At 32.7% G+C, this 14,084-nt stretch overlaps 2 protein-coding genes across 2 annotated transcripts; both read right to left on the bottom strand.

Annotated features, from left to right (window-relative positions):
- Window positions 1–2,700: 2,700 nt before the first annotated feature.
- Window positions 2,701–5,665, bottom strand: LOC121121056 (integrin beta-2). The gene is made up of 2 exons (XM_040715923.2): window positions 3,314–5,665; window positions 2,701–3,252 (listed from the first exon to the last, which is right to left on the bottom strand). The coding sequence occupies exons 1-2, from the start codon at window positions 5,663–5,665 to the stop codon at window positions 2,968–2,970; spliced, it is 2,637 nt and encodes an 878-aa protein (XP_040571857.1). The 3' UTR covers window positions 2,701–2,967.
- A 255-nt stretch (window positions 5,666–5,920) lies between these two features.
- Window positions 5,921–12,509, bottom strand: LOC121121057 (uncharacterized). Its single transcript, XM_040715924.2, has 5 exons — window positions 11,276–12,509; window positions 9,485–10,504; window positions 8,109–8,344; window positions 7,812–8,038; window positions 5,921–7,741 (listed from the first exon to the last, which is right to left on the bottom strand). Exons 2-5 carry the CDS (start codon window positions 10,459–10,461, stop codon window positions 7,532–7,534), a joined length of 1,650 nt encoding a protein of 549 aa, XP_040571858.1. The 5' UTR covers window positions 10,462–10,504; window positions 11,276–12,509; the 3' UTR covers window positions 5,921–7,531.
- Window positions 12,510–14,084: the final 1,575 nt, after the last annotated feature.

The following is a 14,084-nucleotide window of genomic DNA, read 5'->3' as shown; positions in this document are numbered from 1 at the left end:
TGTTTCTTCATCACCCATTGGTTTTAAAACACATCTGTCCCTCTATATCTTGTATATATAATAATAACTGAAGATATGTTTAATCAAGATTAGTAATACTGAAATGAAATGTACAGTGAAGAACAATGAGACTTATTATCCTTCATCTACATCTCTTCCATTGAAAATCCTTCCAAAGTCTACTCTATTTTGTCTCTTAATATTCATAGAAAACTCTTTCATTTATTTGAGTCCTTAAGTATCATTGATGTACATAACAAAACATCTCATATCTATGACATGGAGTCCATTTATAAGACTGTATTATTTCAGTAATTATATATACTTCTTCCTCGCTTCCAATTTCATTATTACTTGTGAGTCTCTTCTGTCATTTGAAAAAAGGGTAGAATAAGATCCTGGAGTATGAATTTAATGTGAACCTCTTTCTAGATATATTTATCAGCGAAGCTGCAAAATATATTCAACTCTCCTATTACCTACATTTATGCATAAATAGTTCATGGCAACTCTTACGTGATAAATATGTTAATAAATTATCTGTGTTCTTATAACTTGAGTTGAGTTATATTGGAAAATATAAATTTTGTTTACCATATTTTTAAAGTTAGTGAGTCGGAAGTCCTTTTCTGAATTATTTAATCACTTGTCATTATATTTAAATATCACTCGATTTTGATGATTTAGAATCTCTACATCAATATTCAATAAATAAATTACGGATTATACTAAATGCTTACAATGTAACAAAACTTTATAAAAGGACAATTATTTCAGTATTCATTAAAACTAAATAATAGATAATGTTCCTTGACAATTGTAAAGCATATTAATATGACATTCAGAATTAAAGTTATTTTCTTATTTATCAATTGTAAATAATGGTGTAATGCAATATTTATTTACGTGCTTCATTGGTTTAAATTTATATATATATATATATATTGTCTTAATTGTTTAGCCTTATAGCCATATTTGATAATTGATTCATTTACTACAATTTAAATGTATTACAATTATACACTTTTAAATATCTAGGTATGTAATATTGGAAAAAATATATAAATAACTTCTATTAAAATAAAAAATAAAGAGTAAAAAAGGATTCAAAAATTGAATAGTGGGGATTATAATGATGATTTATTTCATTAAGAATATTGTTTATGTTATTCAACCTTTATAAAAATTTCGCTTGTATACCTATCAATGAAGTAAAAACATAAGAATATCCCATACCGTATCTCCATTAGAACACTTTCTCTTCCTTTAAGGTAAGTATTCATTGGACTACATTGTTATTTCTTAGATTGAAAATCACTGTTTGTCTTTTAAACATAAATTCATTCAGACAAACTTTGATTTATTAATATAGATATATCAGACTAATATCTCTTATATTCCTTCATTTAAAAATTGAATAAAATTGTCAAAAAACGTCCTTAAGTGCATGTGAATTACCCTAAACGACATTTTTGAAATTATTTCCAGTCATAAAGGTATTGAAAATAATTGAAATACCGATCCTAAAATTGATATCGGAACCGTTACGAGAAAATTGGTACCGTAACAACACTAGTTATACAAAAATAATTATATGTGTATCGTGGCTTTTAAAATTAAATATGTCGTTGTTATAAAGTATTGGAGCATAGGCTGTTTCCAATTCTCACCTCTTTCCAAAGATCCATCCTAGGCCCTAAAGTGTATTGGTACTTCCTTAAACATAATCCAAATGGATATTAAAAACACTATGAAACAATATTTTTGCCCGTAGTTTGAAACCTATATTTATTATTATTATTATTTAAACCGTAGAACACGAAAATGATAGTAAAACATTAAACAAACATAGGTTTCGCCTTTAAAGTTTTATTTTTAAATCAATTTCATACATTATAATTACGATTCAAAGTAATATTTCGAGAAAATCAAATTGATTAATAACAACCAATAATGTATATTATGTTATTTTGATAATAATTCCTAAAAAATGAGTCTAATGAAATATAAAAAAAGCAAGTAAAATGAAGAATCATATTTGAAAATTAATTTTACTTCTTCATTTTTTTTTATCAACTCTTTTATATCATTGCAAAAATTAAGGAATAGACCCTATATTACAATTTAACAAAACTTTTTTCACAAAAATTGTCAGTTTTGATTGATTTTTTCAATTTAATTTTAACTTTCTCATTAAATTTTTGATAAATAAGCAACGGGAGGTTATGTTGAATAAAGTTCCGAAATTAAATTTAATAATATGCTTATTTCACTACTAGTCAATTACGTTGAACAAGAAACATACTTAAACGGACATTAATCCCCTTGTCTCTAAACTGTTTAACTTATAATACATAAGTATTATAAAAAGTGTAAATACCAAACCAATGATTTCGAAGATTCCATTATATTGGTCATTTTTGAATTCCATGGCTTAAAAATCAATTATAAATATTGTTTTCAAACCACGGAATGTCAATACATGAATTTTCTTAAATAATGTTATTACTAAATAGTGATGGAAGGGCATCGCAAAAATTGGTATTGACAAAGATGGTGGATAGTAATCCACCATATTTTATATTAAAATTGAAATAAGTAGAATGAGAGGTTGTGCAGCCTATTATCTTTTTAAGATGCGTATTTTGTAGATTTTATGATCAAAATTTTGATTTTAATTGTTAAATCAATGGGTTAGAATTTATCAAACATATATTTAGTATATTCTGTTTCCTTGTATATTAATTTACCATTGTGTGATTTAGTAGCATCCTAACAATTCTTTATAATATTTAAAAAACTGGGAATGAAAGGAATAAAACATTGACTTACATTTTTTCATATACAAAATACATAAATAATGTCCTAGCAGTATTATCTATTTAAGATAAATAAAACTTTAACATGTTCCTACATAGATTTAATATTGATAAAATTAATAGATGAAAGACTAGATTTTTAAATTAATTAATTATCAACAATAGATCTTGGTTGTATATACGTGGGGTTACTGTTACCCTGAAGATTTCGAATGTTTTCTGCTTTCCAAGCCTCATATTGTCCATAGGCTCTTTTATCCCGAGTCGTTACAATAGCACAAAAAGCAATTAATGTGATTAAACCAAAAAGTAATAGAGAGCCAACGGATGAACCCAAAATTAGAGGAAGGGACAGACCTTCACGACAATTGGTGTGAGGACTCCAAACGCCGTCTTTATTCTTTGAATAAACGACGTAGACAACTCCACTTTTCTATATATAAAAAGGTATAAATTGTTTAGTTTTAATTAAACAAATTCCTTAAATATTTTACCCTTTCTTCATAAATATCATTCGAATCCAATCGGTTGTGAAAATACTCAATGTTACAATCCCCATATCTAAATGTACAAAATTTGAAATCTGCCGTGTCAATCTTCCTTATCTGTTCGATCCGTCCAAGATCTCCTCGTGTAGGTAATTCATCATTTCCTTCCTCATCTTCTTTTTGAGCTAGACTTTGATTATATCTTTGTTCCATTTGATCACAGTCATTATAATCCCCAATAAGAAGAAAGAAACTATCCTCCAAACTTAAATCATCCTGAATTTTACAACCCATATTCAAATATGGGCGAAAAGTATTTCCGATGAAAGTGGAGGAACAGAGTTTCTTCTCGAGTCTTAGTTCATTCTCTGTAGAGTTTTTCCGTAGAAGGAAATGCTTAATACAGGGGGAGAGCTTGTTACAAACAGATATAACTGGATCAATTTGACAGAAATCTCCTCTATAACCATCTTTACAATTTTGGCATTTACCACAGATACACTCTCCTTTTCCAGAACATACATCATCACCTGTTAAAGCAGCTCTACATCGTTCATCACTTGTAGGACAATCACAATTATCTCCAGAGAACCCTTCATCACATTTACAAGTAGGAGTCGTAGAGTTGCTTTCCCTACACTCACAAATGCCTTTCCCGTTGCATATCCCACTGGAGGAAGAAAATCCAGGACAGTCTTTTGATCTACACTGGCAGGCTTTGCCCAGATATTCAGAACCGCTACACAGACACTTAGCACAAACGCATTCCCCTCGTCCATTACATACTTCATCTTCAGATTCGAATTTACAAGAATCCTCTCGATTTTGAGCATTCAAAACGTCATTATCATTACATTCACAATTCCTTCCACTAAATCCATCATAGCACTGACAACCTCCACAAATGAAATTCCCGTTCCCAGAACACTTTCTAGAGCCTGGTTCTACATCAGGACAGGAACAATATGCACATTTTGCTTTGACAGAAAGCTGATCTTTTTCATAGCCCTGCAGTTGAATGGAGAATGACTTATGCTGCCCATCTGTGTCAGTTTCTAAACACAGATCAGAGGATGCAGTTACTTTAACTTTAAATTTATAAGGTTTCTGAGTTTCAACATCATTACAAACCAAATCAGACTGTTGTCTTTTCAGAGTTTTTTCCGAAATACAGTCTCCATGCAAGGTGCATTTAAGCAATCCATGGTGGCTACTATTAACGGTCATACTGATTCTGTTCTTTATACTTTGATACTGTTCGACAACAATTTCTTCGATAGAACTTGGATCTTCAGTGAGTGCTCCAACGTTGTCTGTCCCTTGAAGGAATAGACTTAAATCTCTGTACAAAGACACCATGAAGCTCTCGATAGCAAAAATAACGACTACATTTTTTTTACGAAGCTCGTGCCTAATTTGCCCAAAGGAAGGATAATCATACTCTCTACTCTTGGAATAAGTTAGATATGTTTCCCCTCGAACGGAACTTAATTCACATTTTCCTTGAGACATAGTATAAAGACCTCCCATTTTTCCATCCAAAGCAAAGTGCTGTTCTTTATCAGATATGAAAATGATAACTCTTCTAACATCGCCCGGAGTCCATCCTATCTCTTCTTCACAGAGTATGGCTTGAGAAAGAGCTTCAAGGCCTGACTCGGGTGAATCTACATTTCCTGCAAGATCAGAAAATTGGACTCTTCGACGAAACTCTTCAACATCCGTTCCAAGACTCATTTGATGGCGATAACTATAAGAACGCAGATAGTTCCTTGAGTCTGAGTAGCGCTTCGTCATTCCAAAAGGTGGAACAAGCTTATCAGAGAAACTTCCAAAACCAATTTTAAAGGAGGAAGAGAGCTCACTTATCCTTCGGGCAATGGACTCACTCGCGTCTACTAAATTGCTTTTACTTTTATTCATTGATGAACTAAGATCCATAAGGAAATAAATATCCACAGGATTGTCTGAGAGAGCAACCTCAAAATCCAATTCATATGGATGGTTTGGACGAAGTGTCAGTTGAACTTCCTGAGGAAAGACGCGTATTTTATCTGAGGAGTCCGTGTCCAATGGGGAATCACGAATATATTCAATTGAGTTTTTCAAATTGATTGATTTATCACAATCACTCATGGCTTGAGACTCCGTTATACAGCCTCTTGCCATTCCGTTCGGTTCACGATCATTACACCAAACACACCCTAAGTGGCGCATACATGCATCACAGTCAGTTATTTTGTTTCCAAGGTCATCAGTGCATGAGGATGATGCTCTGCTGAGCGGAAGAGAGAATATGTGTAGCAATGTAAAGGAAAGAATAGGAATTGAGAAGAAGGTCGTCTTGAAGAGCTGCATATCGTTTACCAATTATAGTCAGTCTTCCTTGTCTTACTGGTCTCCAGGCTCATATGTAATCTGAGAGGAAGGAGTCCTGCTTCCTCTCCTCGTGAAGATAAAGAAAGTGTCCATGATACGGTTGTCGCGTATTTATATTATGTATGCATATATATATACATATTATTAATAATAATGTGTGTGTTTTTTTTAAATTTACAATAACTAATACATTTCCGCACATGGAAAAAAATAATAAACCAAAAAACTAAAACATTCAAATAGTATTGTATTATATTATAATGATAATATTTTTCTCATAAAGTAAAAAAAAATCGCTATGTACAAAAGAAATAGGGGGAAAAGAGATGAAGGAAGGATCGAGGATAGACAGGATGATGAATATGATATAAACACATATCTTTCTAAAAACCTTTAACCCAGCATGGCAGAGGGAAATACCAGTACATTTTTGATGTGTCTTTTTTACAGAAAATAAATACATTATTATAAAAAAAATACTTCTACAAAAAAAGTAACAGTAATGATTCCTTAATAGTAATAATTATACAATAGGTAAATTGTAGTAGTAAGTAATATAGAGTTTTAAAGCATCCTCATAATAGTAATACAACACAAAATATGTATATTTGAGAGATTTACTGCATATGACGTGATGATAAGATAGAAAAAAGTAGGATGGATTTCCAAGAGTAAAGCTATTAATACTGGCGCATTTTTTGGATCATTATTTGACTTTCAGAAGTGAAATGCTGCTATTTTATATATGTAAAAGAAAATAATAAAATTTGTTCATCATTACTTTTAGAGAGGAGGAAAAAGGAGGATGGGGGTCATGGAGGGGAGAGAAATAGAGAAGAGGCCTTCTCCAAACTATATTTTTGCCGTTGTCTTCCTTAAAATTAAATAGAGCTTTACATTTTAATTATTATGCATTATTAATGACAAAAAAAAAAAATGACAGATGATGTTACTATATCACATTTTTTTAAAAGTATACTATAATCAAAATGGATGCATGGATGGGATGGGTCCAGACTAAAGCAGTAGTATGTTTCTTAATTAGGAATGAGAGAAGGGGTAAGGAATTGGGTTGTAGTAAAAACAAAGAAGCAACAGAATCGTATATTATAAGAGATAATTAATTAATTATTGTTGATTGCACTAACTTCTCTCGTTATATTACTACAAATACAATACACACATACATACATAAATTTATAACTGACTGGTTGGTTGGTTGGTGGGTTTTTTAGTGTGTCCAATTATTTCACTAACAATAAAACAAATATAATATTGAACATTGGAGGAGAAGAGGAAAAAGGCACTATTCTTTATTTATTTCTTAACATGGCAATTGAATAGAGATGTTTTAGAGGCTATCATGTAAACCAGACATGTAAGCAGCCCCTTGCTCTAAGTATAAGAGTTCAATACATATACATTTTTTTAATTATGGGAAAACACATCATCAGGTACTGCCATCTTAGTTAAACAAAAAGATGACTAGATTATTTTCCTGCTCATCATAGAAAAACTTTAAACCTTCAATAAAATCAATATTTGTGGGAGACCTACATACATACAAACAAATCTTACTTAGGTACATGTTCAACATCATCGCCATTGTCGTCATTTTTAACATACAGAATAAAGCAGAGAAACAAACAATATAGCCCTTGGTGCTTCCCCAGCAGCCGCACCATATTTTTAGAAATTTAATTTTGTTGTACTTTGATAAATGATAATAGTATAATCGTCGTAGCAATTGTAGAAGTTTAGTAATAGTAGGAATATTTATTATTATTTTGAGATCACTGTCATGCCCTTGGTTCCAAAATACGAATATGAAAGCGCGGTTTCTTTTTAAATGCCTAACACTTTCTCGCAATCACGCTTCTGTACTATCAGAGTGCCGCCTGGTGAGGGTTTGGCATGAGGAGTAACAATAGAGTAGTTGCCCTGAATGGAAGTATTTGATAGGAAATATTGGTTATCTTGAATAGTGGCCGTTCCGAAATGGAGACGATCGTCTCCTAGTTCCTCATAAATTCCGCCTCCGTTTCCACTGCTAACCTGCAAATTTAAATAATAACAATGAATTAGAGATGAGTTTATTAATTATGATCTAAGATGAATTACACACCTGAAGATTCAATTCGGGGAGGGATGAATCTGGTACAGAAGTAAAGGTCTCGATATCTACAAAATCAGAGCCTGCAGAGTCGTATCCATGACTTCCTTGTGAAGAAACTGAGGCTGGAGTTCTAGGATCTTCCTCGTCCTCCGACTCGATACTTCCACAAGAGGAAGCAGTACCATTTGAACTATAGTCCTTGACCATTTCACCCCTTTCTAATGACTCCAGAGTGTCTGAATGGAAATACAAATAAGGAATTATAGAGTACTACTTGAATCATTCTAATATTTATTTTGAACTTACGAGGTAGAAGCATTCCCTTCTTAATGGCCATAGGATCCTTTCTGGACCACTTTTGAACTTCATCATCCATTTTAGTAACTTTTGCAGGGTTAATAGCCCAAAGACATCCCTTTCTCTGATTTGTACCATTAGCGGAAGGCTTTTCTATCTTTTCAAAACATTTATTCAAACTCAAATTATGTCGGACAGAATTTTTCCACCCAGTAGGTGCAGTTTTGAAGTAGGGGAAATGTTCACTAAAAATGAATAAATAAATCAAATTAGTATTTGTAATCGATGGCAATTTTTAGAGGGAACATATTATAAAATTGATTGTTGATGAGTTGACCTAAATTAACGTTCTTATGATATTTATATCCCTAAGTCAAAAATAAAAATAGTTGTTTCAAGGTTCTACTATTTTACTGCTGAATAAGAAATAAAAACGTCCTAAGGGTATTACTTATTTTTTTCCTTAAAATTCATTAATTTTGACGGTTAAAAAGATGAAAATTCCCGCCAAGTTTAAATGATATTGCAGTATAAATACTTAGTACTCTAGTATATCAGTATGTATGTTACACAGACACACAGTCCTGCTGCTAGCGCGGGCTTTTAAAAATGACGGTTAGGAAAAAAAATCCGTTGACTATTTTTTTACCTCTCTTCTTTTTTTTCTTTTTCTTCATTTTTCCATAACCCTCAGAGGGTAGACACAGACTCCCCCTTCCCCCCTTCAATACTACTACAGTATTGAGTAGTACACTGTACAACCTCCCTTATTTTTATTTAAAAAAATACATACAGACATGATGTATGTTCTATTCACTCTCCATTTATTATTATTTTTCCAACGGTCTCTTTAGTGTCGGTTGTGGCAATTTAAAAATCTAACGACGAATAAATGTCAGCCTTTTAAAAGGCTCTAAGTCATTTTTCGAAGAAGAAGAAGCAGGTGGATGTGGAAGATTGCATTGAACAATGAACTTTATTGCTCTTAGCTTAGTGTGTGCGAATTTGTGATGCGCGTAAAATATGTAAACTAATATTGTTGTTACAACTCTATTGTACTCCTCGTAAAAACAATAATAAAATATGAACATAATAATACACAAAGAATATATGTATGAAGGTACGACATACTACAACACATAGTATGTAGAAATGCAGAAAAAGTTTTAAGTAGTAGTAGTAGTATTAAGAAGAATAAAAATGTGGTTACATAAGAATTCATTTTGCACAAGGCCAAATGTGACAACTGCCTTTAAATTATACATTTTTTTAAATGTATAATTTACGATGAAGTTTAATTACATAACATCACTTGCAACTCTTTGTGCCCAACTTTGTTACCAAAAGCTGTTTTAAAAAATAAAATATGAAATGTGTTTACTCACCACATGAATTTATAAATCTCTGAGACGGACATGCTTCCATTTTGACTATTTTTAAGAGCCAGGGCAATGAGACAAGAATATGAGTATGCTGGCTTGGGGAACCCGTTTTCTTTTTCAGCAGGTTTTTGTAGTGAAGAGTTGTGACTCAATGACTTTTTCTTACTGGCTGAATGCTTATTATTGATATTATGGATTTGTTGATGTATTTGAGTTCGTTGCTGAATGTGCTGAGGAGAATTGACTTGCATGGGAGATGAAATAGGAGGAATGACTTTAACAGTTTTTCCTAACCTGGGACCAACATGAATTGTGTTACAGGATCCAGGAGTTTGAGAAGCAACTGTGGTAGTATAAATAGGCATGATTATGGAAGGGTAAGTGACCGAAGAAGCAACTGCAGGAATAGCATTGGAGTGATTAGTAGTCTGTATTTTGATAACACTCCCATGACGATGAGGATTTGCAACCTGGCTGCTAATCACAGTCTTGACATGTTTAGCTTCACTGATAATACGGGACGGTTGAGAGGTATGCACAGGCATAACAGAACTTGGATTCACCATAACATTATTGGCTCCATTCAGATCCTCAAAGTAGCTATTATTTAAAGCAGAGCGCGTTGCCTCAAGACTTCCAAAATCAGGACTGAGTTGATCCGAAGCCGTCGAAGACGTGGATGACAAGCTTCCACCTCCACTTTCAACCCAATGATGTGTGGAACTAAGGGTAAGCTCACTTCCTGTGCTCAACTCACTTCCAATTTCATAGCGACCAAAGGGAGAATCAAAATTACCCAAATCATTAAGTAATTCCAAGTCCATGTCCTGTAGATCCAAAGGATCATCTCTCATCACATCATCAAACTCTGCTTTGATGTCTGAGTCAATCATCTCTTGGAGAGAAAGACCATTCCATTGGGGATCACACACACCATGTACTTGTCCTTCAGGCTGAAGATAGAGGCTCGACATATCCATGATGTCAATTGTGTAGTGTGTTTATAAATGCACTTAATATCCACTGCAAAAAAAAAATATATATATATATATGAATATATGACTTGGAAACTTGACTTTGATTTGTTTCAAAGAGTATAAGTGTGAATACACAGGAAATTAATGTGTGCAAGTACTAGACTCCTAAGATTGGATACATTTCTAGATAAATTAAAGTGAAGGACATTAAAAATCTAATTAATCCTAATTTATAATAAAGGGGAGGGGAATGAGAAGAAATTCAATGCATCACCCTCTCTCATTACGTATCAAATATCAGATCTACGTACGATAATATAATAATCCAGACAGAGAAAAAGGGGGGGGGGGAGGCAGCGGTGGTGCCCAAGGACTGCATTCTATTCAATTATCATTAAGAGTTAACTTATTAAAAAGAAGTAGAACGCCATTCCTCCTAAAAACTCCTAACAGATCCAAGTCTTTGCCTTACAAAGGGGTTCCCACTTTAAGTGAGATGAAATGGGATATGTGGACTTGATCCTCCTATTTCAACTTCCCCTTGGATTTTCGGAATAAGTGGGATGATGCAAGCCATAGACAGAGAGCAGAGAGCAGAAATACCGCCAATTCAAAGGTCAAAGAGACTGCATTTGCCATTTCCAATAGGGAGAAGAGGAAGGAGAAAGGAAAGTCAGAAAGGAGGAGGGAGAGAAGGAGGGAAACTCTCTGTGCCGAAAAGCCCCCTCATATTGCATAAGATAAGTAAAAGCCGGGGATAAAGACATGATGGATGGATCACGACCCCCTCTATAAAACTAGCATCTAAGGTTCTCACCGTTAACGAATATGCTCAACTCCTGCTGCTTGTTGATAGTGGAAGAATACCCGTAGAGGTAAACAATAGTCGTCTTGATAACTAAAAAAACAATCCTGGAGGAGGAGAGAACTAAATAATCGGCTCACTGAATGTATTTCACAGAAATGAACTCCACACACCCTCACACAGCTATTCAAACTCGACTGAAATATCAACGGATCAATCAAATACACTCTTCTAGGAATCCCCACTCTTAAAAATCCCCGGAGTCCGACTAAGAAGAGTAGTTCTTTTCTCTTTCTCTCTTTCCCTCTGTCTATCTCCCTCTTTCTCCCTTTGTCCCTCTTCTTCTTTCTCCGCGCAGGAAGGAACACTCCCTTTTCATTGGTTCATCGATCACATTAGGTTGTAACAACATCTCTCATTGGGTATACATACCGGGGGGACGCGCCGTTTTTACTACTACTACTACTACTAGTAGTAGTACTATGTTATGTTAGTAAGTACTACATTTATAGTAGTACTCGTACTCACTCTACAACAACAAAAAGCGTGTAAAGACGCCATCTTTAAATTCGTAACAGGGAGGCCCCGGGAATTCATGATTGGCCTCAAAGTAGGCGAATAGCAGTGCAATTTTTGTTAAAAAAAGCAGAGCTCGCTATTATTCTTGTTATTATTATCATCATTGTTGTTGCTAATTCTCGCAAAATATATTTTAAATTATTAAAGAGATGCTCTTACAATGGAAGAGCAGCATTGATTTTTTTTATTATTTCTATGAAATAAGCTTGACTTACCTTGAACTTACAAGAGAAAAGGAAAGAAAGAAAAAAGGGGGGAGGGTGCTGTTGTTGTTGTTGTTGTTCGTTTGTGCGTACATTACACAAAAATAATACATACAGATTGAAAAAAGGGGGCTGATATTTAAATCAAAAGAATGTGAACGATGCGCGTATAGGTCACTTAATTGATATTTTTCCTTGTTTATCTGTCATAACTCATAACAGATTCGACGAGTACACTCAAATATATAATCTTGTGCGTACGTACTACCACACATTATTACATATAACTAAGTTATATTTATATATTGTCAGAGTAGAGTCGAGCTATATTTAATGAAAATTAAAATAATTTTTCAGGCTAAATGTTGTTGCTTTTTATTACACAAAAAAAAACAGAAGATGGGATGAAATGGAAATATAGAATGGGTTTGCTTCTCCACTCCCTTTCTCTTGAGATATGTTACAAGAAGATTTGCCAATAAAGTTAATTCCTAAAATAATAAATAAATTATAAATTAATCCATCCATCAAAAGTTAATTCCCGACTTTCTATTTTTATTGTTCTTACTTTTAGCTGTTTATCGCTTTCTTAATTCTATTCAGCATTTGTTTTATTCAAAACACTTCTTTAATAAATATGTTGTGTACAAGTTGCAACTAAAAAATAAAATGGGAAATTTAGATTACTTTGTGATGAGGATGATGCAAGTATTAAACATTACAGGGATTGGCGATACATTAAAAGTGTTATTTTTGACCTCTTTTATTGATAATTGTATGTTATGGCACATAAAAGTCTAAATACATGCAGTTATATTACTCATAACCATGTAATTTTAATAGATAGCATCAATTAATATTTTGTAATTAAAATGACTGATGTTATTTTTTGGGGGAAAAACTTGTACACAATTTAAAAAATATTGACATATTTTTTAACCTATTTGCAAATAAAAAGAACCCATTGTACGTACTAAAGTATAATATTATCTAACTTAAGTATGTAATTAAACGTCCTTCTCATCATTTGCGAGTTTTAAAACCTGTAGCAGGCGAAAGATAAGGAGGAGGGTTTTTAATTACCACCCTTTAGTTGGAACAAAAAGTTCCGAAAAAAAGGTAGGGTTCGTTCACAAATGAGATCTTTTATTAATAATAAATATATTCATCTGTGTTTGCATCCATTGAATTCAAATTTACACTTATTGTTAATCTATATAAATATATTAGCACATGGTTAAATATCACTATCAAAGCGACAGAAAAATATTTTTATAGCCTATATTATTTTTTCAAATCAGATATAATAAATCATTTTTTTCCTGTGTAATGGAAAGATCGAATTTAAAGGAGTAAGAAAGAAAAATACGAAAATCCGGAATGTTCGAAACATGGCTTATATAATTGCCAGTGCTACCAAATAACATTTTATTATTTTCGCATATAAATGATTACTAAAAGAGTCATTTTGTCACAAAATGAATGTTACATATATCATATATAAAAATTTATTTTGTCATAATTTGAATTTAATAGGTATTTTTCATTTCTAATATAGAAAAATGCATTTGGAATTTTGTCAAAAATAAAAAAATATTATGGTAAACATTATATAAATACAAGAAAAATCTTAGTAAATATCCTGCAAGTACTATAAAAATGGAGAGAATGCAGACAAATGTCCGAACCCCGTGCTTAAAGAAAAAATTAAGGGTCTTTGGTAATACATTGCCAATGAGTTTCGGGTCATACTCATAACTCATAAGCAAAGTTTGAAATTTATAATATAGGGAAGATCAGACTAATCAAATTTAGATCAAAACTACTATTGTCAGAATACCAATATTTCTTATCGGTTCCGGTGTCAAAATTGGTATCGGTATACGATAGTTTTCCGACTAAAAACAAAAATAAAATGTCATACGCACTTATAGCCAGGAGGCGTCCGCAGGTTATTTGTGTTTGGGTTGAGTGAAGGAAGGGTCTAAGCGACGTATATTCTTATGAAAGACAATTTCCAATCTTGCTTTTACTATCCA

Source organism: Lepeophtheirus salmonis, chromosome 6, assembly GCF_016086655.4.
Source record: "Lepeophtheirus salmonis chromosome 6, UVic_Lsal_1.4, whole genome shotgun sequence".
In the NCBI taxonomy this organism is placed as follows: domain Eukaryota; kingdom Metazoa; phylum Arthropoda; class Copepoda; order Siphonostomatoida; family Caligidae; genus Lepeophtheirus; species Lepeophtheirus salmonis.
The sequence above is the reverse complement of the archived record's forward strand: the minus strand, read 5'-3'. Positions and strand labels throughout refer to the sequence as shown.

What these genes read in the sequence shown, in the direction of transcription:
- LOC121121056 (XM_040715923.2), bottom strand. Translation starts at nt 5,665, where the DNA reads ATGCAGCTCTTCAAGACGACCTTCTTCTCAATTCCTATTCTTTCCTTT. An exon ending in ATGATATTTATGAAGAAAGG is followed by an intron (nt 3,253 to 3,313) that starts GTAAAATATTTA and finishes TTTTATATATAG; the next exon opens with AAAAGTGGAGTTGTCTACGT.
- LOC121121057 (XM_040715924.2), bottom strand. Translation starts at nt 10,461, where the DNA reads ATGGATATGTCGAGCCTCTATCTTCAGCCTGAAGGACAAGTACATGGT. An exon ending in GAAGGGAATGCTTCTACCTC is followed by an intron (nt 8,039 to 8,108) that starts GTAAGTTCAAAA and finishes ATTTCCATTCAG; the next exon opens with ACACTCTGGAGTCATTAGAA. An exon ending in TCCCCGAATTGAATCTTCAG is followed by an intron (nt 7,742 to 7,811) that starts GTGTGTAATTCA and finishes TTAAATTTGCAG; the next exon opens with GTTAGCAGTGGAAACGGAGG.